This window comes from Pecten maximus, chromosome 7 (genome assembly GCF_902652985.1).
Source record: "Pecten maximus chromosome 7, xPecMax1.1, whole genome shotgun sequence".
NCBI classification, from domain to species: Eukaryota; Metazoa; Mollusca; class Bivalvia; order Pectinida; family Pectinidae; genus Pecten; species Pecten maximus.
In genome coordinates this window covers 44,407,646-44,433,080 of record NC_047021.1, presented here as the reverse complement: position 1 = coordinate 44,433,080, position 25,435 = coordinate 44,407,646, and the positions used below count along the sequence as shown (strand labels likewise).

At 32.0% G+C, this 25,435-nt stretch overlaps 1 protein-coding gene across 2 annotated transcripts; it reads right to left on the bottom strand.

Moving 5' to 3' along the window:
- Positions 1–1,375: 1,375 nt before the first annotated feature.
- On the bottom strand, positions 1,376–19,285 carry LOC117330949 (paired box protein Pax-5-like). Of its 2 annotated transcripts, none has more exons than XM_033889526.1 (5): positions 19,081–19,285; positions 12,690–12,781; positions 6,322–6,542; positions 5,611–5,998; positions 1,376–3,052 (listed from the first exon to the last, which is right to left on the bottom strand). In XM_033889526.1, the coding sequence occupies exons 1-5, from the start codon at positions 19,116–19,118 to the stop codon at positions 2,682–2,684; spliced, it is 1,110 nt and encodes a 369-aa protein (XP_033745417.1). In that variant the 5' UTR covers positions 19,119–19,285; the 3' UTR covers positions 1,376–2,681. The 2 variants fall into 2 exon arrangements, with proteins under 2 accessions (XP_033745417.1, XP_033745418.1); XM_033889527.1 differs by having other exon boundaries at positions 5,611–5,803; positions 19,081–19,282.
- Between the last annotated feature and the right edge of the window lie 6,150 nt (positions 19,286–25,435).

Here is a 25,435-nt window from a genome sequence, read left to right as displayed (position 1 = left end):
AACCTTTCCAGAACGGATTTAATTATGGTTAGCTTAAATGTTTATTTTTTTAATGTTACAATTTTTGAGAATATTTGATTGTAGCTAGTTGTAAAGTTAATTTCGATTTTAGACAAAATTGAATTGTTGTTAATTTTAATGTAATATTACAGTCTTAGACTGGATATGACTGTTGTTAGTTATAAAGTAATTTTATATTTCAAGTTTAGATCTTATTCAGTTATACTGCATCTTTACATTTCTAGAACGGATTTGATTTAGTCAGCCATAATATAACTCAATATTTCTGGTGTGAATTTAAGTGTAGTAAAGTTATAGTGTACTGTAAACGTACTTATTTTAGCGCAATCAAATTTTAGCGCATTTGCAGATTTCAGCCAGTTAGCGCAATGATGAATTAGCGCATCCACAGAACTTTCTATAGAAATGGAACGTACAAAAAGTAATTAGCGCAATCATAATTTAGCGCAAGGCTTCCAGCGCGAAGAGCGCTAAAATAAAATTACCGCTAAAATATGTACGTTTACAGTAACCAACTATGTCTAGTGTTGATTTAACTGTAGTTTGTTATAATCTAACTGATGAGTTCCACTTCGGATTTGATTATAACTAAGTGCCTTTGATGTTTAGTTGATATAACGATTTTACGATAATTATTACTATGAATTTGTTTTCAAATATATGAATTATTAAGCAACACATCGTATGATAGTAATACTTTTTGCTATGTAATAGGTTTCTGTAAAGTTCAGGATGTGAGATTTTGTGTTTTTAATACAATGCATCTTAACGAAAAGCTATCTCTATATTTGCTTGGATATTCTTATTTGATGTGAGCGAGAGGCAACATGTGCATTGTCATTGAAAATTCCTTGTAACAGGAACGAATGTGCGAGTTAAGATCTAAGCATGAAAAGAGCATAAACATACACTGGTAAAATGTAAATATGTGGATTCCGGGATTGGTGATTTTTTTATTTTCTGTTGTAATAATGTCATTTAATTTCATACTTTAAGACCACAATAACAAAATAAACTGTATTGTAATAAATCCGACTTGTGAAATCGCAATAAATTCTTTGTTTCGCTGTGAGAAAAAGTATGACGTCACTTTGTTTCCATAGACGCCATCTCGATTCTGACGTCATTCCAATGACTTGCACCTCAAATACATCCCCAATGCATATAAAACTGGTGGGAAGAAACGATGATGTGCTTATATCCGGTTTTGCAAGCCAGACAAACAACAATTTTTATTTTATTTGAAGATGGATAAAGATCTATACATTTTTTTTTAATTTTAATTTAGTTTATGTTCCCTGTATTTTTCATTAAATCGGCACTTTTCCAGTTTAAATAATAACAACAAATATCATGATGTTTTGGATGTTTTATTTGGCTGTTATAAGTCAATACTGTTAAAATGATACAGGTACATGGATAACCGTTATGCACACAACTTAGAAATTGTCGTAAAAACGCCCGAGTATGGAGTGTTTCTCCTTAGCTTTGCAAAGGTCTACAAAATCTTCCAACCAAGACACCATCTTTGGAAATAAAACACTGTCTGTATCAATCAAACACCATCTGTTGAAATCAGACACCGTCAGCAGAAATCAGACAATGTCTTTGGAAAACAGACATTTTTAGAAATCGACACTCTGTTGAAATCAGACACTATCTTTGGAAACAGACATTTTTAGAAATCGACACTCTGTTGAAATCAGTTGCAATGCACCATCTACCTGATATAAATTAGCGCTGTGGTTTTGGGGTTTTTTTTATTTGAAAAAAAACCCAGGTTCATCAACTACATCAATTTTGTTTATTATTCCAAATCTAGAACAATACTGTCAGTCGTAAACAATGTATATATGGTACGACATTGTGGCAAATTGATGTGTCCAAACCAATGTCCATTGTATACGTATTAGTAAAATATAAACTCGATCAATGAATGAATAGCGACAGTGTGGATTAAAGAAACGGTTAAGTTTAAATAGTATGTTCCATTAAAAGGAAAAAAGGCTATGGAATAAAATGAAACAAAAATGTTCTGAAAGCAATCGAGGGCAAGGCTGAGGCGTTGACAGATTTAACATTACTTACAATAACTCATTTTGATAATCGTTGAAAACGAGTATTGCTTATTTTGAATATAGTCCAGATTATTTTTGAATTTCTGCTAAGCTAAAATCAGTAGATTGAAATTGAGAATATGTTGTTCTTAAGTGGTTTTATGTGAAACAATTGCGTCATGTTTTTTGTGGAGTATGAACACTCCCTGTGTTTTTACTTTGTAGGTTTGATTTGTGACTTGACAAGCGGGCAGATTGCCCAGAAATTAAGACCAATTCCTCTCCTGTCGCTATTATTTCGATCAAAAACCATTTACGTAATACACGGTTAATGGCCGGTTTGTGCGATCCTCTGTCCAGAGAGTATCGTGCTAGAACTTCCACCCCTGTTTGTCTCTCTGTCTATCTGTCTTTCTCTCTCTCTGTCTATCTGTCTTTCTCTCTCTCTGCCTATCTCTCTATCTATCTCGCTGTCTCTGTCGCTCTATCTTTCTCTGTCTCTGTCTCTCTCTCTCTCTCTCTCTCTCCATCAAAAATACCTGTCCTATGGTGTGAGGGAGGGATAAGGAAAAAACAATGAGTTTAATTTTAAATGTTCGGTATTCATGTTGGAGGAATTTGATTTGAGAAATACTGCTGACCAAAGTTACGATGTGCCATAGAGCTGAAATGTTCTGCCATTCTGATCTGATTGGAGGCCGTGTATGACGGTAACATGAAGAGATGAGGATAGAGAAGACTACTGTGATGCTGATAGCAAGATTCATCCGGGAAGCGTTTTACTGGTTTGAAAGGATGACACTTCAGTCTGGCTTGTTGTAGAGTAGGTCGCGATATTGACTGTGAAGAGTTCTGCTGTTTGGCGACTATACTAGGAAACCGCTCCTCTAATTTGAAGCCATCGTCTTTTTCCTCTTTCTCGTCCTTCTCTCCTTTAACACATTCGTCCTCTTTATCACTTTTATCATCTGATTCTGAAACACAACAACATAATGATATATATATATTATGCAAATGAATATAAAATGTATATGTGCATTGTATAGATAAATGAGAGTCTAAGTCACAGTTCTTATCCCTATTCACCACACTGTATCATCCTGAAACACAATAATGTATGGCAATTTAATGGTGTTTGTTTGAAAGTGTATCTCATTCTAAAAAAACAAACAACTAATAAAAAAATCCGCAAGTCGGTCAAGGTGTTAAGAGTTATCCTAGAAATGCGAAGTAAATGGTGTAGCAATTGTCGTCGCTGTCATAAGACAAATTGGTATTGCTGACATATACAAGCGAAGCCGTAGAAAACATCATTAAGCTTGTCAGCAAATGCAATGTGCTTTTTATAGCACTATGAAATAAATTACTGTGAAGGCATTAATTACCAATTTCTACATTTTGGAAGAATTTGATTTGTTTTGTTTTGTTGTTTCGCTCTTCTAACATCAGTTAGTGAAGTTCTTAGAGCAGCAAACTTAATTGTGTCATAACAGCAATTACGTGAGCAGATGCACTCTAATTCCAAATAACAAATTGCATTCCCTACGAATCGAAATTGGGATTTCAGATTTGCAAAGTAAATGTTGTGTTCAAAGCATTGTACAAAGTCACACGATCTTTAAGAACCTAATGCTATGTATTTGAAAAACATATTTATGATAAAACTTTCACACATTAATTGGATGGTTTGGTTTGGTTTGTTTTTGTTTAACGTCCTATTAACAGGCAGGGTCATTTAAGGACGTGCCAGGTTTTTTAGAGGTGGAGGAAAGCCGGAGTACCCGGAGAAAAACCACCAGCCTACGGTCAGTACCTGGCAACTGCCCCACGTAGGTTTCGAACTCGCAACCCAAAGGTGGAGGGCTAGTGATAAAGTGTCGGGACACCTTAACCACTCGGCCACCGCGGCCCCATTGGATGGACTAAAGGAAACATTATTTGAAGAAAACGGTATTAATTGTTGTGATTGTTGATTAGACTTATATAAGTACACATTGAAAATACGTTGAGTATAACCAGACAGTAGAATTGAAACTACAGCGTAATCGACTGAGTACAGTACCCACGTGTTGAAACATGTACTATTACTATATACAAAATTTAATTCAATGAAAAATCGTTATCATATCAATTATATACATGTGTAGATTAAAGATGGCCGAGCTATTGTTGACTTGTATCCAAACGACAGCGTCTTAAATTGATCGACAAGCAAAATATGCAGAAACCATATTCATGTCTTGTAATTGTCTGGGTCTGAAATTCATTTTCATAATCTTTCAATAAATCTCAAAAAAATTACGCATATTTTACGAGCGAAAAATTGTATTTATTTTATTTCAACATGTGTTTCAATCCGAATTTGAAATACATATAATTGAATAAATATAAGAAATTTATTTGAACACAAGCTTGCAACTTATGTAAATTGGCCGATCTTTATCAGATAATAGAATGTAATTACGTAACTTTTTTTATACACCACAAGGATTTAAACGATTATATTTTTCACGACTTTATACAGTATGTACGTGGTCGGGTTTCAAATATATTGGTTTATGTTTTCACACAACACAAAACGAGGATATTTTAGATTTTATTACACGGTATTTTAATACGCCTCTCTCTTTTTGACGTCAATTAAAAGTAATTTGATGTTTTAAGATCTGTAAGAAGATAAATTTTTCCAAATTCTTTCATCTTATCAGCAAATATTATTCCTGATGTGAACCACGGCAATATGCAGAAATCAACTACACTAAAAATCTGGTTTCAAGTTTTTTTTAAAGATATCACAAAGAGTATTTAAGTTGTAGCAATGTGCTAACAGAATAAACAATTACAACGCTCCCGCTATCAACACGTGCAGGTGTGAAAATGTTATGTCTGCTCCTGTTTAATAGAAAACCAACTAATTGTATTGTAGTGAAAGTATGCTTAGGCATTAAATATTAGACAATCTAAGAGTTAGTGACCATACAACTGTAGATCTATACACTAGTTTCTAAATATATATATATATATACAGTTGTTTCGTTGTTACTGCCCTAGCTATCACTTTGAGAACGAGGCGAAAACCTAATTTGACCTACAAACTGTAGGTTTGAATGGACGGTATCGAGATGACGCTTACTCGTCCGAAACACCTGGTCTTATTCTCCGTGTACTATCTCAAGTGTCTCTTCGCAAACCTACAGTTGTGTTCATATTTTGCACATTCTTATCGATTCTGAGTTGAAATAATGGTTTCGCTATTTGGTACGTGATCTCTTATTCATCTATGACGTTCGTATATGAACGTACATTAAAGTAAAGTAAAGTATAGTATAAGAAATTTAATTAGTGTAGAGGAATGTACAGAACAAGTAGAAGTTATTATTGTTTTGTTTTATGCTTTAAATCTTCCTGCTACTTTTACTTAAGGACGGATTTTTTTTTAAAGAATGTAGGCTTAAATATTAAATTATTAATGCTTAATAATGTACAAACTCTGAAATAAGTGAGAGGATTTCGATATGAAAACATCACCTACCGGATGTACGTTTTTCTGTTGTCGAGGCTTCTTCTTCCGAAGATTTCTTAGCAGAGTCAATTTGTTCGACCAATTTCGGATAAGACAAACCAGGTACTGCCATTGGGAATGACGTATATCCGTGTGGCGGTACCATCATAGGCAATGTCTGACACTGCGAACCGGAAGTGGAAAGTTGTTCCATAGCGACTTCCTGTTGGTACAAAAAGTTGGCAGTCATGGTTCCTGCGTTTCTGAGAATTCGATTTATTGAGCTGACACTAGGAATTGTATGTTCATCACAGACACCCAGAGCCATCAATTGGTCCCTGATCTCCCAAGCGAAACTGGCGGGGTTTTGTCTCTTTAGATCCAAAATTTTCTTAATCACGTAGGGGGTTGCAACTTGCTGGAGAAAGAAACCAAAAAGTTTTAGAAAAAAAAAAATAATAATAAAAAAAAAATAAAAAAAAAATAAATAAATAAATAAATAAGTAAAGAAAGAAAGAAAAAACGGTTCTTAAAATTTGGAATAACAAGCAAAAATATAAACAAAAATGCAAATAAAATACCACCAGCAGGACGTTGAGACTGGGAGACAGATTTACCAGAATGGACGTTTGTATGTTGGCGATACATTTGGGTGGGTTATAAGCTGAGGTTAATTTAATGAATACCGTATGGACACATATTAATAAAGATATTGTCTACAATAAAAGGGGGGATTTTTACCTTTGGCTTGCTTCCTCCTATAGATCCTGGTTTTATGGAGCCAGTTTCGTAATATCTTGTGAGAATTTTGCTGACACAACCATGCGAAACTAAAAGCTGTCTAGAAATATCACACGGACGAACTCCCATATGCGCAAGCTCCACAATTCTTCTGCGGACCTGATCCGGAAGTGGTCGGCCATTCACAAAAACACCTCCTAGCTGATTCACACCGGTCTGACCTAATTAGAAATCCAAACAAAATAAAGCAATGTATAAGAATAGAAAGAAAGGACGAAAAATAATGAATAGAGTTTTTTTTTTAATAACAAACAACAAAAAGGAAAAATATAACAATTATATATGAAGACGATGATCTTAAAATTCTTTTACAAGCAATGTAACAACAAACGAGAATAGATATATTCACTTGAAAGCAATGTAGATGTAATAAGCTGAGAAAGGGAGCTTAGTTATCCAAGCGAAAGAAAGAATATAACTCAAGCCTAAGCCAAACCGAGAGGCATAGTACATAGCTCTTGTCATTTAGCTTTGATTCCCCAATTTAACATAGGAAGGTATCGAATGACAACAAAGGTTTTCTCATAGGTACTTAGGTTGAATTTCCCATCCTAATCCTTAACCTTTTATTATTTCTAGGTCTTTAACGTAATTTCGTGACATCACAATAACCTAAAAAAAAAAAACACTGTTAATGATACCGGCCATTTACGATCATAATCCCTATATGTTAATATATTATTTATATTTAGTATATGTGGGGTTTTTTTTTTCGTGTATACATGTATGTCTTGTAATATAATAATATAATATAATAATAATTAAAATTAATAAAAAAAAATCAATTAAAAATAAAATCTCTATGTGATAGCAATATATGTAAATATGTATCAAAACTTAACGGAGGTCAATTAATTAAACAGTATCTTAAATAATGATATTTTTATTATCAGACATTACTTTCAATAAATGTTTTTTTATCAAATTCACCAAATGAATTGTACAACAACTTTTAGTTGTCTTAAGCTGTCCATCGTAGAAGCTTTAACATTACAAATTTTGAGACGAATAGTCTTTCTATATTTTGCTCTCGTACATAATCCCTCACACGACAAAAAGACATAAAATATGTACTGATATATATTCATAAGATTAATTTACATTTGGTTGTTTTTGTATATTACCTCATAATTATACTTCAATAAACATATTACATGCTCAATGTGGAATGTGGGAACGTTAAAATTTATTTATTACCTTACATTGGAGTTGTATTGACTGACTATGTACCGAACTTACATAGAATTAAGTAATTTTATGGCAACTGTTTCTTTTGATACAAATCTGCTTTATCACGTTAGGATACATTTATAACCCTATAAGCACCCAGTCAACTGGTTACGTGGAGTTTCTCAGTACTAATTTCTAAATGAAGCTTAGTTATGGGACTTAAGTTTGCTGGCTGTATACATTTCCATCGTAAACGGTAACGTTATCCCGAACACTCCGGTGGCCTTGCATCATACGTCCAAATAAAGCGAACGCTGGTTTAGAAGTGTAGCATTTCTGAGGAAGAGTTGGGCTCGATTTGATGGTGATGTCTACTCCCACTTAAAATCGTGTTTATGTTGGTGGGCTATTATTTCTTTGTATCATTTGAAGGAAATAACAATAGGTTACGATAACAATAGACTAGGATAACAAAAGTGCATGACGATGAGTGTACAATAGTTTGTCCGAGTGCTTTATGTGAAAAACTGCCGTCGGAATATCATGTGAATTTGTATTTACTAGAATTTAGAAGACGATATGTTTTGACTTAAGATCTACAAATACATTCTTCTTCAGAAGATAAGTTAATTAAAAGTCATATTCTGTGGTAAGTGTTTGAAATAAATAAAATGAGACTGAAGATTCTGAAAAGAAAAGATAAACATACTGAGCTGTCGTCAAATTACAGAGTTGAACTCGAGGAAAAAGTATTCCACAGCGTCAACACACAAGGACAAAATACCACACAGCGTCAACACACATGGACAAAATACCACACAGCGTCAACACACATGGACAAAATACCACACAGCGTCAACACACATGGACAAAATACCACACAGCGTCAACACACAAGGACAAAATACCACACAGCGTCAACAAACATGGACAAAATACCACATAGCGTCAACACACAAGGACAAAATACCATCCAGCGTCAACAAACATGGACAAAATATCACACAGCGTCAACACACAAGGACAAAATACCACATAGCGTCAACACACATGGACAAAATATCACATAGCGTCAACACACAAGGACCAAATACCATACAGCGTCAACACACATGGACAAAATACCACACAGCGTCAACACACATGGACAAAATATCACACAGCGTCAACACACAAGGACAAAATATTACACAGCGTCAACACACATGGACAAAATACCACACAGCGTCAACACACAACGACAAAATACCTTACAGCGTCAACACACAACGACAAAATACCACACAACGTCAACACACAACGACAAAATACCACACAGTGTCAACACACAAGGACAACATGCCACACAACGTCAACACACAACGACAAAATACCACACAGCGTCAACACACAAGGACAAAATATTACACAGCGTCAACACATATGGACAATATACCATACAGCGTCAACACACAAGGACAAAATACCACACAACGTCAACACACAAGGGAAAAATACCATCCAGCGTCAACAAACATGGACAAAATACCACATAGCGTCAACACACATGGACAAAATACCACACAGTGTCAACACACAAGGATCAAATACCATACAGCGTCAACACACATGGACAAAATACCACACAGCGTCAACACACAAGGACAAAATACCATCCAGCGTCAACAAACATGGACAAAATACCACATAGCGTAAACACACATGGACAAAATACCACACAGCGTCAACACACAAGGACAAAATACCATCCAGCGTCAACACACATGGACGAAATACCACATAGAGTCAACACACATGGGCAAAATACCACATAGCGTCAACACACAAGGACCAAATACCATACAGCGTCAACACACATGGACAAAATACCACACAGCGTCAACACACAAGGACAAAATACCACACAGCGTCAACACATATTTGCACAAGGGTGCCTTTTAGAATAAAAACGGACACAGAGACACAAAACTATCACTCGTTGAATAGCTATTAAGCTCCCTGTGCTATACCTAAAACCTGTCAATCTGTCTTATATTACATTTTTGGAAATCATAGTCCGCAAATAATCGAAATAATGCAGAAACAAATTAATTTGAAATATATTTATCCATAATCTTGCGTTTAGTTACCACTAGTGTGACTGATATGGTAGGCTGGTATACTACTAGTTGGCAAGGGTAAGTTAAATGGAAGCAAGTCCTGGGAAATAAATAAACCGTTTTATTATGTGATTATTGTTATTCAAATATAGTCTGCATATCTGGTCAACAAAGTGGTTTACATACACCTCATGGCGTTCCTGTATCCCGAGGGATCATAGTTTTCTTATTTTCAAGAATAACATCAAATAGGGAAAAAATAAATAGAGTGAAAATAAAGTTGATAGGGAAAAGTGGTCTGATTTAGGATTTCGGTGGAAAACAAATTAGATTGATTCGATTTCTTTGTAAAAAAACAAAAACATGTTTTATAGTATATAGATGTTATTCCGTTTCAAGCAATTTTCTTCCAAACGTGAGAAAAATATGTACCGATAATAGATCAATGTGATTATGCTAATTGGCAGCACACTTTTCGTGGAGTCTGATATTTAAGTGAATTGGACTTAATTGACTCTTACATTAAAATCACTTACGCTAAAAGTCAAATGCTCAGTAGGTGTTCGTCGGTGATGTGTTTAACAGTTAACTGAATAAAAGTTAGCATGTAATTTAATCGATCTTTGGATCCATACTCTCGCTGTGTGTTCGAAATATTTTACTCGAAGACACATGACAAGCGTTTCATTTTCAGCGCTAGACTCAATTAAGTGTGAGTTGTTATTCGTATTAATCGTTTTTCAAAATTATGTATCTAAGAAAATGACTGTAATGTTTCACTTCAGTAAAACATCAACCTGATTTATGACAAACATAGGTGCATTCTCATTGTGTTCAGTTTTTACAGGCGGAATGAAATTAGTATTTGAAATGGTAATATTTCAACACTGATATGTGACATTTCTGTGAAATTGTATTAGTAATTGATATTGCTTGTGGATAATTTTCAAATGATTGCTGAGATCTCTATTCAAAATACACGCAATATTTTCTAAAATTTTTATTGCACTTTTAAATCACAAATTATTTTTTTTTCGGTTTTTGTCAAAGTTGATATTTAAATAAAATTAAAACGTACTTCAAACGAAGAAATTATCAGAAGATTGTGGTTTTGTTATGGTATAAGGCTCTTTTATCAGCCTCAACGTTCCACACCAAGGGCGATATGTATAACATCTTTTGAAAATCCGAAACATAGCTTTGTATTTTGGTTCTACACAGTGCAACCGAAGCTCCATAAAAATTTGTATTGTTAAAATTCATCAATTTAGATCTAAATCGGATTTTAAGAATATAAATAATTTTCCCCATAATATAGACACTACAAAATACTCCGTATTGTTCAAAGCAAGCGTTACATCAATATAATGGGTCATTGATCAAAGGAGATTCGCTTGGGTGACTTTAACACAGCTCCATAGGTATATAACTTGGTGTAAATCGGAACAGGCCACATTAAAAGAACTTTTACGATTTCAATCTAATTTTTGCTAATTTATTTATAGAATGTGAACGTTTTAACGATGTGCAGTTTGATGAGTGAAACGTAGGATGACAAATCCATAATTTCTAGTAAAAAAATCTGTATCTTTTGCGTAATTACGCGTTCATTCTTCATATACTATGTTTTAATCTTTTCTGGTGAAAAGATTGTCGAGTGCACCAATAGCTTTTCACCTCAAAGGATTACAGAAGTGATACAGTCGAAGATCAGATGGCGAACGGGTAAATTAAGTTCTGGATACACTTGAAGATATGGGTATTTAAAAAAGCTGCTACGCTTTTATAGATCAAGTGCATCACCATTAAAACCATGTTTTAAAAGGTGCAAGATTTAGATAAGCTAGCTAGAAATCATTATTAAACGACAAACATTTATAGTCGTTGGTAAGCGCAAGGTGTCTTAATACTAAACTTTTATATGAATCTGTTATTAGGGTTTTAATAAAATCGATAGATTAAGCATAAGAAGGGAGTTGATCTGCAGGTAGAAATATACGTCAAGAACACCTGCACAGTGAAATATCATAATTTTTTTATATTAAAATGTTTATATTTCAAAAGTTAAAGTTAAATAGGATTTACAATTTAAGGAAAAGTAAAACATTCGTTTTTTACTACCAATGAGTTAGTAATTTTTTATTGATAGTATAATTTGAACTTTTTTTCTGATTATCTTTTCTTATATGTCCAGATTTCAGGAGTTAATGATTCAGGTAGTCATACATCTCTAGTTATCATTTAATAAGTAATTTATACATTATCCTTTCGTTATGTATGGTACATTTTACCTGATAACACAAATTGTACTTTTGTTTTATTTTTATCACCATATTATTTTTTTTTAAATCATCAAAATAATCAAATGTATCAATCTTTGTTTTGATTACAAGATATAACAGTTCGTCTTTGAGCGTCATTGCAAAAAAAAAAAAAAAAAAAACCGGGAAGATTAAAATCTGTAAATAAATAAACAGATGTGTGTTTTATAATCGAATCTTCTAGAGTGTGAGCATACACAAAACACACACACACACACACATAAAGAGAAAACAAAAAACACACACACACACACAAAATGTTTAAAAATGTCTCGTCACATAAAAATTATTTCTAACCAAATAAAATATTAAATGAAACCTAAATGAGTGGATGTCGACATTGCATTACATCCCCTATCCATTAAAGTGCCCGCCAAAATCCATTTCAACATGTGCCCTTCCCGCATGACGTTGATACGCGTGTGAGCTGTTAATATAATATGAAGCATATTCTCTGAAATATTTGGCGACAAAACGGTCGTTTACCTCCTATTTATATTTCTATAATTGGGGTAATTTTCTGATTGTGAAAAGCGTATAAATTTGTAAACTGTCTACAATTCAATACAATTCAAACCAGAATTCGAAGTGATTAAAGTTCTCCGCTAGTACTGTCACGGAAAGGGACGCAATGTGTATGACTGTAACCAAGCAAGGCCCTGATCAAAGGGCTCTCGGATTGAGCGACCCATCTGAGCGAAAAATATCTCAATCATACCCGTATGCGGCATCGCTGAACCTGGGATATTTTTTCTCGCTCCCGACGACGTCTCTGCAATATGTTCCTCTCTATCGTCCTCAAACAATAACCTGAAGTAATAAAAGACAATGATATATCTTTTTCAATGGAGATAATTATTAATTATTGAACACCGCCTATTAATGGGTTTTCAGAAAAATGAACATTAGAAGTGGCCTAAATGTTCTCACACGGGAAGAGCAAATATTTTAATACCACACCGATGCGTCACTTAGCTAGTTTCTAAAGTGTCAAAATATAAAGCGACTCATGTTAGGAATGTTTATAAAAAGATAAATTTATGATATCATTAAATGAAATTATATGAAATAATCGTAAAGGATGCCGACAATGGGGCGATTTTATTCACATTTCTTCTATAATTCGTGATGATTCAATATATTTATCCTTATGAAGTAAGGATATTATATGCATAACTTTATTTTCTAAAACCAATGCGTGCGTACAAAGCTGAATTTTATTGCAATGAATAAGTGATTTTTTTAAAGTCCGAGAAATATAGATATATCTTGTAGAAATATCGTTACGTCATTCAGCATTATATATCGGCAAAGTCTTGCCATTTTCTTGTTATTTTTTATTCGTTAACCTTTGCGAGGACATATCCCTTTTTCTGATATATGTTTATAGATGAATTAATACACTAAAAGAATGATATTCACATATATAAAGTTATCAAACAAACAAGTATTACGTTTTAATATATCACCACAAACAATTAGGTATGGTCATAAAAAGATTTTAGTAGGCTTTGGATTAAAATGTTTCATAAAGCTGTGTAGTACAGTATTTAGTATTGGCATATATTGTATCTGTTTATAAATCCATATTTAAAGTTAATATTCTCTTACTTGTCATAAAATAATGCCATTGGTTGAGAATATACACACATATATATATGTGTGTCCTATTGAAATATCATATCCAAAAATTTATCAAATTTTGGTGCAGAAACACTTCTCCCATGTCGTATTAAGTTTTGTGTAGCCCATATGGCTTTTCCTGAAGTCCCATCTCGATATTCTAACATTTTGGCCCCAAGTATCAATGACACAGGATATACATTGACGATCTGTATGGTTAAAAAATTATCAAATTTTAATTAGAATATGTTCATTTCTAATGATTATTTCTACTCTGTTCCCTGTAACAAATCTGATCAAATTAGTTTATTAAATGTACGAGTGGGTACCTTTGTCCTTTAATGTATAAACAATGTTGTCCAATAAGTTGTAGAACCTACAGAATAAAGTTGAATTGATTTTAATTATTTTGTTTTACAGTCATGATTTTGCTTATAGTGTATCTACTACTAAAATCCTTTTGTAATGAGCTAATGACTAGGTTTTCCTCAGTAAATTATTTTAATCACATCTGAATATACAATGTTATCAACTATCATTGCTATATTTACAATACTGTACTGTTAACTGTATTTAACTTTAAATTATCTGCTTTTAATCCAAATATAAATATGGTTTACTACTTGCAAATTCAAGAGTATTTAATGCTCCGGTTTACAATCTAACATTTAGACACCATTGTTTGAAGTCAGCAGTTGAGTTGATTTATCAGCAGACATTCTTTGATTAACATACAGAATTAATGAAAGCAATTCATTAGCATGTGTAGTAATTACTGATTGCAGAAGCATAATTGGCAATCTATTAAATCTTACATGTGCATGACATGTCCTTAAGTAAGGAAGAGAGCTAATTACGGCTTGCATGCACATTCTACCCGGTAAAACAAAGGTACACCAGCTTATAGTAACGGTCCTAGCATCTCTATGCTGAACTGTCGTTGACTATAAACCAATACCTTCTATTCCAAACCTATTCTACTTCTAATGCACCGCATTTTGTGTGATAGTTATCCCTAAGCAAGAACAGACTGTGATTTAGATTTCAAACAAACACTTTTTCATTGTCTTCTTTCAAAATGTAAACAATATTCAACGATATAATAATGTTTTCAAACTGCTGATAACAAAGTATATTTAAAAAAAAAAAAAGAAAAAAAAACATATTTATTATTCTAATAATAAGAAATAATATTCTGAGAAATGAAACATTAAATGATTTAGTACCACAAAAATGAGATGTGTGTTAATGTATGGTTGCTCAATACCACCCTCTCCATAGAAGTAACTGATTTTGTAAATGAGGAAAAGAAGAATCTATTCAACAATTAAGATAGCGCGGTGCCATCATACGGAGTAAGTCCCCTGGGTACGAGTGGCCTTTTATCAGTCTTTGCGTGCCTTCAAGTTAATTATTGTACTTGATTAGCATTGTAAGTGTTGCAAGTTTTAATTAGTCGGAATCACGTTTGTCATTTTGCTTTATCTATTTTATGACATAAATGGTTTATTTGTCATTTATCAACGCAATCAGAGCTATCTTGTCCCTAAACGTTGAGTCAGTATAAATCTTTACATTTCCATGTCAATAAAAGCTATTTATTACATAAGTAAATCTGTTCAAATTTAATTCTCTAGCTTGTGACACATTGAAAAATGTTCTTAATATAACTATTTTTTTAAGAATATTGTTTCAGTTATTTTGAAAATAAAACCTATGTTCACCAATGTCATTTTTAAAAGTTAGACTACTGAAAATGAAATATATTGCAGTCAACGTTGGCCATTGCGGCCTTGAATAATCCCGCAGTGCAATCTAGAAAACCACAGGCATGCTTATCAGTGCGACTTTAAACTCTTTTGGGATATAAACAGTATGTTACATGGCATACCTACAGGAGCGTTAAATAGATAATATATACTTAAAATGAGAAGAATTGCCACACATCACATAAATTTATGCATGCAGTTTATCTTAAAATGACATTATCCTTTTAGGATTTTGAGATTCATTTGATAGAGAAATGAGACTTTAAAGATAACTGTTTTAAACAGTTTGAGTATCAAATAATGCTAATTAGTATTCGTTTTGACAATCAGGGATTTAAGTGTTTACAGTACCAGAATAATGCTAAAAAAGGAGGTCAGTGCATAAATGTATGTTTACTCGAATATGTTTACTCGTTATGCCCTAGATCTTCAGATATTTGGAAATAATTGCAGAGTTGTGTCATTGATCAATATATAAATCTATAAAATATTAGATTTCACAAAATGAACGCTTGTTATGTACACATTTCGATACATATACCTGGTATATGATAATGTAATATTTCAATTTTTAATCAATATACTTCCAAATGAATATAATTGACTTGCATTGTATCAATCTAAATCCATATGTTTGATGAAATGACAAATGAATAGTAAAAGGAACATGAAATAAAGTAAACAGTACAAACAGTCCGTTTAAAACTTCAGGGTCTTTTCCACATAATGTATCGAGATTGACAATTTCTTATGTTAATGAAGCTTGTATATGCATCCAGACCAACTCTGATTTTTTTTTTTTTTTTTTTTTGCGATTCCCTTACATTCCCACCATGTAAGCGCTTGTATTGGATGTAAATATATTCATTCATAAATTATCTATGTCCCTAATGTCATGTCATTACAATTAGTTGTTATTGATACTAATTTCGTTAGTTCTCCTGTTAACAAGACAACTGCATACGGCGTCAATCACCTTATTTTGAAACAGAAAACATCATTTGATAGAAAACTAGGAAGCCGACAGTAAAATTTTTAAGAAACATTTAACGTAGTTCAATAATATTTTAATTGATTGAATTAAACATAAGACAATACATTGCTGATGTACTAATAAAATAGAACATATTTATATGAGTCAAGGAAGTAATATAAACGGTAATTATCCGAATAACACTGGATCCTTGCAATGGTATGTCTGCTGGATACGAATTACTTGAAATTTTAATATGGGGCAAAGAAGTAATTTAACAGTGTGGACATATATATACATATACATTTATATTACAAAATGATGAGAAATCACGAAGAGTTGTTAATATCACCAGAGGAAGAACTATAAATTACATAAACATACTAACTAAAGTACCTTAACATTTGAATAAATTGTGAATGAAAAATCTCAATTTTAATATTCTTTGATATGTTTATCAATAAAAAGATTTTTTTTTTTAAATTACGCGATTTCTTATACGAGTCTTGTTATCAAAGCGGTTGTTATTCGGTTGTTTGAAGATGTTTTATTTTTGTCTGTATCCAAATATGATTTAAAAGTATATACTTGTGAATGAATGATAAAGTGAATAAACGAGTGTGAACCCAACTATAATGGAATATATTCATTTTTTGTTAAAAGGATATAATATGATATTTCCTCTCTTATAGTTATCAGTAGATAGGTATCAAAAACTCCTCACAAATCGGGAGAAATTCACGGAGATTGTACGGGAATCTTCTCAGCATTTAAATTTCAAAGAAAAGCCAACGTTAAACTCCGGATCTCTCTATACGCAAAGGAAGTGGGCACAAACATTTTCTTTATAAATGATATCATATAAATTCTTATCTTATACTTTTCTTTATACTCTCACGTGTGAAGTTTAAAAGTATACCGGTGGGTACCTCCATATCATATTGTCAAAGCCAATTTGTCAAATCAAGTGACAATGTGCACTTTAACGCTCCCTTTCCCATGAAAAAAGTCCGATTGAAGCTTTCTTAAACTTGAAACATTAATTGACTTTCTAACGATATATAGAATTTTTTAACTGAATATTTTACTTGTTAATTTGTTACGTTTGATATGTAACATTATATACATGTTAATGAAATGGGTGTTGTAGAAATGTTCATATTCATGCTACATGTTAATTATCATATAAGCGACCAAGTTTACAATGTCGACCATATAAAGTATTATATAAGCGACCATGTCTGTTCTTATATAAACTATTATATGAAGCGACCATGTTAATAATTATATAAACGACTATGTTACTTATCATATAAACGAACACGTTGATTATTATATAAATGAACATATTTATTATTATATAAACAAACATGTGGACTATTATTTGAACGAATATTGAAGTATTACCACATGTTAATTATTATGTAAACGACCATGTTGATTATTATATAAACCCAAATGCTGATTATTATATAATAACATGTTAAGTATTACGACCATGTTAAGCATCATATACACTCAAATGTTGATTATTATATGACCAACAATGTTAAGTATCAAATAAAGAACCATGTTGATTATTACATAGACTCAAATGTTAATTATCATATGAATAACCATGTTAAGTATTACGGTCATTTAAATATTACATAAACTACCTTGTTGGTTATCATATGACCAACCATGATAAGTATTATATAAACGACCATGTTAATTATTATATGACCAACCACGTTAAGTATTATATAAACGACCAGTTCGCCACGTTCACATAAACTAGTACAATCGAACGATGCAGTAAACCACATTGACGTTTATATTAGAATCATCTATTCATTACACAATAAAACACTATAATATGAAACATACTAATTAAAATTACATCAGTAGTAATCATATAATTCATATTTGTCATTATCAGCATTAATAAGGAGAGAGATACGATGAATAGAAACGATATTGTTTAAATAGAACGTTAGGTTACTTTGACTTTAAACAAATATGCAACAAAGCTTTTATCAGTGTAGATGTTCTCAATTTTTTCGTGAATTAATACAGACATTTAGAAAATAACGAAATTTAGTCAAGACAATGAACATTATGTCAGTAGTATATAGATAGGGACAAACATATATCTTTGCGAGTAAATATTTGGCCATAATATGTGTAACGTTGACACTGAAATACGTGGTATACACTGCAATTATGAAATTTAGTGGCAGTCAAATAAATTGAATTTGTTTAATATATAAAGCTACATTTTAAACTGTTATCATAATTCAATAATATGATATGTTCAATGCATTCGTCAAAATCAAAGTTAGCTAAGTTTTACGATATATGAATGCTAAACATATCATTATAATTAATAAATTTTGTATATCTTTCAAAATTCTACGATACATACTTAGCTGAATGTCTAATGAAATTATCTCAAATAAAATGAAAAATAAATGTCAATATCATTAACTCATCATAAAGCTTCCAAATAACTTGTTGAGTGTTAAATATTTGATGTTAAAAGATTAGATAAAGATATTAAAACCATCAATCAATATTTCATAATGTTCTATATTAAAGATTAATCAACGTTAAAAAAATTATGTAAAGTTATGCAGCGAAATATTTGTGCTTAAATAAACAATGTAAAGATGAATATATATATATAATAATGATAAACGTGATGAAGTAAAGCCAGCGGCTAAGACATAATTAAGATGTTAAGAAGTCATGGTGAACATTACCTGTCCCTGTAGCCTGTCGTATGAGCGCCTCTACTCATGTGTTAGCCGCGCTACTCCGCTTTGCCTATATCGGTCACGGTACGCTGTTTGTCAATCTACCGTGACCATGCGCGTGGCTGTTACAAATATCACCTGCCCTTCGTGCAATTAGCACATTTTATCCAATCAAATCTTAGCTCCCTAATCAGCGCTACATCCGTTTCGAGATGAAACACTTATATTTAAGATTCCGAGTTTATAAATATTTTACATCATATCCTCGCGCTATTCCGTATAAACCTTGTATTCGGAAAGATCGGAATGGTTAAATTAATGATTTATTGAGTAGAGGCAGCTGTTCGGAGATGAGAAACATTCAATTTTACAAGTATAATCCAGTGCCCGATAAAACAGCGCTGCAGCCTACTCTGCGGGAGAATTAAAGGCATGAAAATGACACATTCTTTCATTTTCGTCTACGTTTTGCTTCTTGGTACGGAAATTGGATCCAACAGCCTTAGGCTATTCTCCTCTGTACACGAAAGTATTGTTATAAGTAATGTAGCGCTGTTAAATTGTCCGCAACGATATCGCTGGTATATCAAGGCCATTTTAAGTTCGCCAACGGTCGTAACATGCTTTTGATTGGGTACATAACATGGTATTGGGGTAGCTATATACGATCGGAATGAGCTGGTGTGATTATGGACTATATATGTGCAGTTCAATTTAGACTTAATAGAGTAATACAGTTTAAACATCTGCTATCATGTGTAGCATTGTTTCTTAAGATTTCCGAGCGCTTGCCGACAAGACATCAATTGACCGTTAAGAGCATTGGTAGTGCCGATATAGACCAATGTCGCTCCTATTTGATTGATGGTACACGCGAATCATTGTTTATCGACTACATCAGGCTTGATAAAGGGACGGTCAGCGACAGAACTCGTGCGCCTAGAAACACTTAACTGGACAAATGTAGGGACACGCAGTTAACAGACATTCAGATAGCTTATCTCATTTTAATTAACTGAGTTAACAGTACAAAACGGTTGTTTGGAGCTGAAATGATTGTACAGCTACCTGCGATAATGGACTCGATTCCATGTAATAATGCCGTGATTTTATTTACATTGTTTTTTTACAAGCTAAATTTTACATTGTAAACTTGAAATTATAATATACAATGAATTTTAATTATTACTCGCAATGAAATAGGATCCAGAAACAAGTTATTTAACTTATATAAATATTTTTCCTTAACAATTTTTTTTGAATTATTCACCTAAATTGATAGCATTTATTTTCACTTTCAGTAATATTATCTTATACCTCAGTAATAATATAGTATTTATTTATATATTATGAAATATTGATATCACATTTTGAATAATTACGATTATGCTTACCTTCGGGAAAGTTTCGAATATCCAATTCATACAATGTGTATAGTAATTAGACATAATAAAACAAATAGCAATATTAGAAACAGAAAATGATTATAAGGAAAAGCACAAATGACAACAGCTTTGTAAGAAGGATATAAAAACATAACTGTAGGACCGATTGTCATATTTTCTTAGCATTTTTTTCTTTCTTTTTTTTTCTTTTTTTTGTTGATTTCCATAAGTTGTTCAAAATATGCGAGATTTTAAGATCTGTCTGAAGCTTCTCTGATTAAGATTTAGATACGATCGATCTATTTACCTATGTCGTACATATCTGTGAGATTTGGATTAGATCAATATAGTTACCTATATCATATATATCTGTGAGATATGGATGATATTTATATATAGTTACCTATATCATATATATCTGTGAGATATGGATGATATTTATATATAGTTACCTATATCATATATATATGTGACATTTTGATTAGATCTATATATTTACCTTTATCATATATATCTGTAAAATATGCTTAATTAAGGTCTGATAGCCTCGTAACAGGCAGTATGATATATTCACGATCACACTAAAAGTAAAAACAAAAATAAAGATAAAAAAAACTTATAATTATAACTATATAATCTTTTTGTTATTATATTTATATTTACAATGACGAAATGAAAATTTAAAATGTACCAAGACGGAAAAGCGACAAAGGATCGAGTCTCCGTACAATATATATATTATGTTTGTAAATTTCCCTGTCTTTATCGATTTAAAGGTTTTTTAAGGTTTAGTTATGATGTTGGTATTTCTGATGTTTTTTTGCGCTACCGTTTTCACTGTATTGGCAATGCACCAGTAGAGCTTTCAATGCGATATATAAATAGGATTTATATAGTATGTATGTGTGAATATGTAAAAGAATTGTTTGTATTTTATGTACTTTGTATGACGAAAAACTTGAATAAAAAGATAATTATAAAAAAGAGCTTTTACACTGAAAAAATGCTTTTCCAGAAAGTAGTGGCTTTGTTTTTAATTTGTTTTTGTCATTTTTTCATTTGTATTATGTTGTGTAAGAATTTAAACCAGATATCTGCTGAATGTAAACAAATACAAACAGATTGCTTGGTATCATCCTAGAGCGGCAATCACTGTGTTGTCGATCTAGGACCACAAGGCGCGATCTATACCCTAACAAAGACACGAGGCTGGCGGTAGGCTGTCGACTTGTCCAATCATCTCTGGACTTCACAACTGGAACGATTCCACGTTGTCTCTATTGCATTGTTACATTTCGGTAATTTATCCATTTTGCATAAATGTAAAAAAAAAAAATGTCAAGTAAATTGATAAAAATGGTTGTATTGAATACTTAAAAGATATTATTTTAAAACATTTTTATACAAATTACAAGTTATAATACACCTGATTATATCAATGTTATATACTATTTATATCTGTTTTACATTTTAAAGGTTGTAGGTTATTGAACATGAGTTTCCATTTTATTCCAGATTCATGAAATTTACCGAGCTCGTGACGGGGTGAAATATCCTTAAATATTTCAGCTAATTGCAAAGCATTTAATAGTTAATTGTTAGACCTGCTATTGTTAAAAATGAGTGATGGCATGATGTTGTAGAACAATGTAAAACTAGGTAGTTGTTTACATATGTTATACTTTTCATGAAATCATCGTTATTCACCTCCATGAACAAATTAATAAATTATGATTTTAATTGATTCATTAAAGTTTCATTTATTTTTCAAAATCATAATTGTATTCAAACATTCCTTTGGATAGCCTCTTCATTGTTGACATACAATTTTATTGATATATAAAAACACTAATAATAACACTCACACAAAAAACTATTACTTATATACATGTTAAAGTGTCAGAAGTACGTAATACTTTTTTAAAATTAAAACGATATGACACACAAAACATATCATAAAACCTACGCGTTCGGGGTTCGATTCTCCGATTGGACACTGAAAGGTATGCAGATCACCATTCCGCGTTTTCTGCAACCCCAGTTTCATCCCACGGTCAGACCCCTTCCATCATGACTAACAAGAGTGATTGATATAAGTTGATTTAAATTTGTTTTGCATTTGTTGTTGAATATATTAAGATTATTCAAGGTTATATAACTCTATAACATAAAAAATATATATTCAAGTTAATCCTGATAATCTAATCTATACAATGCTAAACATCACTTTATTGATGGACTCTTTTCTCTAACAAATCATTACGCTGCTCAATACGCCAATCAACATCGACGTTATAAACGACCCCGTCACTTTTTACGTAATGGACTAATAATAAAAATTAGTAAGCCAATGAAAATGATTGTTACAAACAACATTATTTTTTATATGATTAAAAGACATAACAGCAGTGTGGAAACATTTTTATAAAGTCATACATTTGTTTATCAATGTCGTCGCATTATGTCGTCAAGTATCGCTATAGAGAAGAGACATTGAACGGGTATGCATGTTTTACGAGTTACGTGATAAAAAGAACCATCACTCGTGCGCAGTAAATATTGCATTTATCAAATTTCGTTATTTATTTCATATGAACTTGTTCAATAATTTCAAAATTGCCTTAGCACACGTCGGTGATTCCCATATAAATGGTATCGTAACGCGTGGACAGCAGCATGACACTTACTCATTCACAATTAATATTGTCATAATGATAAATCCTGTATCTATACTTATGCTTCTTACAACCATCTATAAATATATGTCCTGCATTGTCTCTTTTTTTTTTTGATAAAAAAACACATTTTATTCATATTACACATAATATATACAATACAATAGGTTTCCTCTCGCAGGAGGGCTTTCACTCATTCATTCATATTTTTCTACTTAGTTTGTTCAGTCTTTCACTCGTCATCCTTACAGTCAGCATATTTTCACTTTTTCTAATGATTTTTTCCAATATTTCGCTAGCCATTCATACATTCTTTCTCAACATTTTATGGATATTTTCATTTTCATTTTTTTTTTTTTTTAAATTAATGATATAGAAATTGTCTCTTAGCATATATCTCAACTCCTAACTTACATCTGTGGATTCTACAGAAACTAAAACTTTTGTACAAAATCATTATTATCTACCATTATATAATATTTATTGATTTATTACTAAATCATCTGAATAATTGCAGTGATTTTGTAAAAAGACTCACAATCAGGTGGTATTGTTGCATTTAAACACCACTTTGTCCGTTTTCCTTATAAATGCCAAATGTAGTTGGATTCTCTATGTATACATGTAGGTAATTATCAAATTACTTTGATTAGGTTACTTTAATTTTCTATATTCAATTTCCTTGTGCACTATGAAGTCAGGCGTTGCCAATGTTAGTATGCCTGGTAGTTCTGTTGTCACCAACACTAGTTCTCATCTTGAGAATATGTCTTAACTCAGATTTGACTTAGATCAATATATCGGGTGTCGTCATCGGGTGTCGTCACTAAAGCGAAATACGCTTTAAAAATCTGGTCTTCTTCCTTGCTCTTGTTCAATGGTCTCAATGCAATTCTAGATTCATTTTGTTCATGATTTAACCTCATGTTATCGATTTTGCGTTAGAATTACGATTTCGTTTTTTATATCGATACCCTCTATTGTTCAGAAGAGGGCTATTGTTAGGTATTCTTGACTGTTAATTTGAAGGCTGAACGCTGTCATTCAGTTAGCTAAGGAGAGGATGCTCCCATCTAATCAAAGATATGTTTTTTTTAAATGTTCAGTTGTCCAATATACGCTTGTTCTTTTCTTGTCAGGGTTGGGGGGATGGGTTTCTGGGTGAGGGGGTATTCTTCCCTTTCCTCATAACTTACCTTATTAATATGGTATCATATCGACAATTATGACTAAAAAAGAATTTATTTTTTCTACCAGCTGAGAAATATTATCCATCTATGAATTATCCACGGTTAAGCCACTATAGCTGATCATATTCCCCGCGTGCCGTTGTTCTTATAATCTTGTGTTATTTAAGGATTAATTTGAATATAATTTTTATTATGGAACCTACTTATTATACTGTATAATATTTTTTGTATGGCTCCATAAAATGTAAACTAAATTAATAATGTGAGAAAAACAACACATTTTTATCGATGAACTCTTTTTTCCTTGAAATTACTACGCCGCTGTATCAGCCAATCAAAAGCGACGTTACAAACAGCGACGTCATTTTGCGTTAGGGTTGATAACATAAATAAAGCCAATGGAATTTTTGCTACAAGAAAGATTATATCTATAATTCATTATGTCAAACAAGCCTCTCATTTATAGAACATGTTACGCCTAATGACCGAAATAGATCCATCCGATGGTAAGATTGTTTTGAAAGTTACCACCAGGCTTTGCAAATACAAAACTTCGAAATCTTATCCTGGGATTAATTTTTTTCTGTCACATAGGGGTGATTGATTATTTCTCGTTCAGACTCTCATTATTTTCACTTTTCTATATATTTTAATGACTTCGAAAATAACGAAATTAAATCTGCTTATTATCAACCGTACACTATGATTTCTTACGAATCTTGTTTGTCATAAATCGTGGCTACGCTTGAAAACTAAGTTTTATATATTCGACCTGTACTTTAATAATTTCTTTAAAAAAATTAATTTGAAAAGATTTTTTTTTTTTTAACACGGTAGATTATTTTCATATTTGGTTTTCAAACTTCAGTAATGAATTCTCCAAGGAGCCATATTTGCAACTGTTTAAATGTTCATCTAGATGTTTATAGACTTTAGATTGCATTTAACTAACATTGCAACACCGGACAAACGGAAGAGGCACACGCCAAGTTGAAATTATCTTCAATCAAGCTCACAAATCATTTCTAATTTCATCAAAATGACAGGAGATCATGACATTGAAGCAGTGAAATTTCCTTGTAAACTGAAACATCAAACTTGTTGGTCGCGT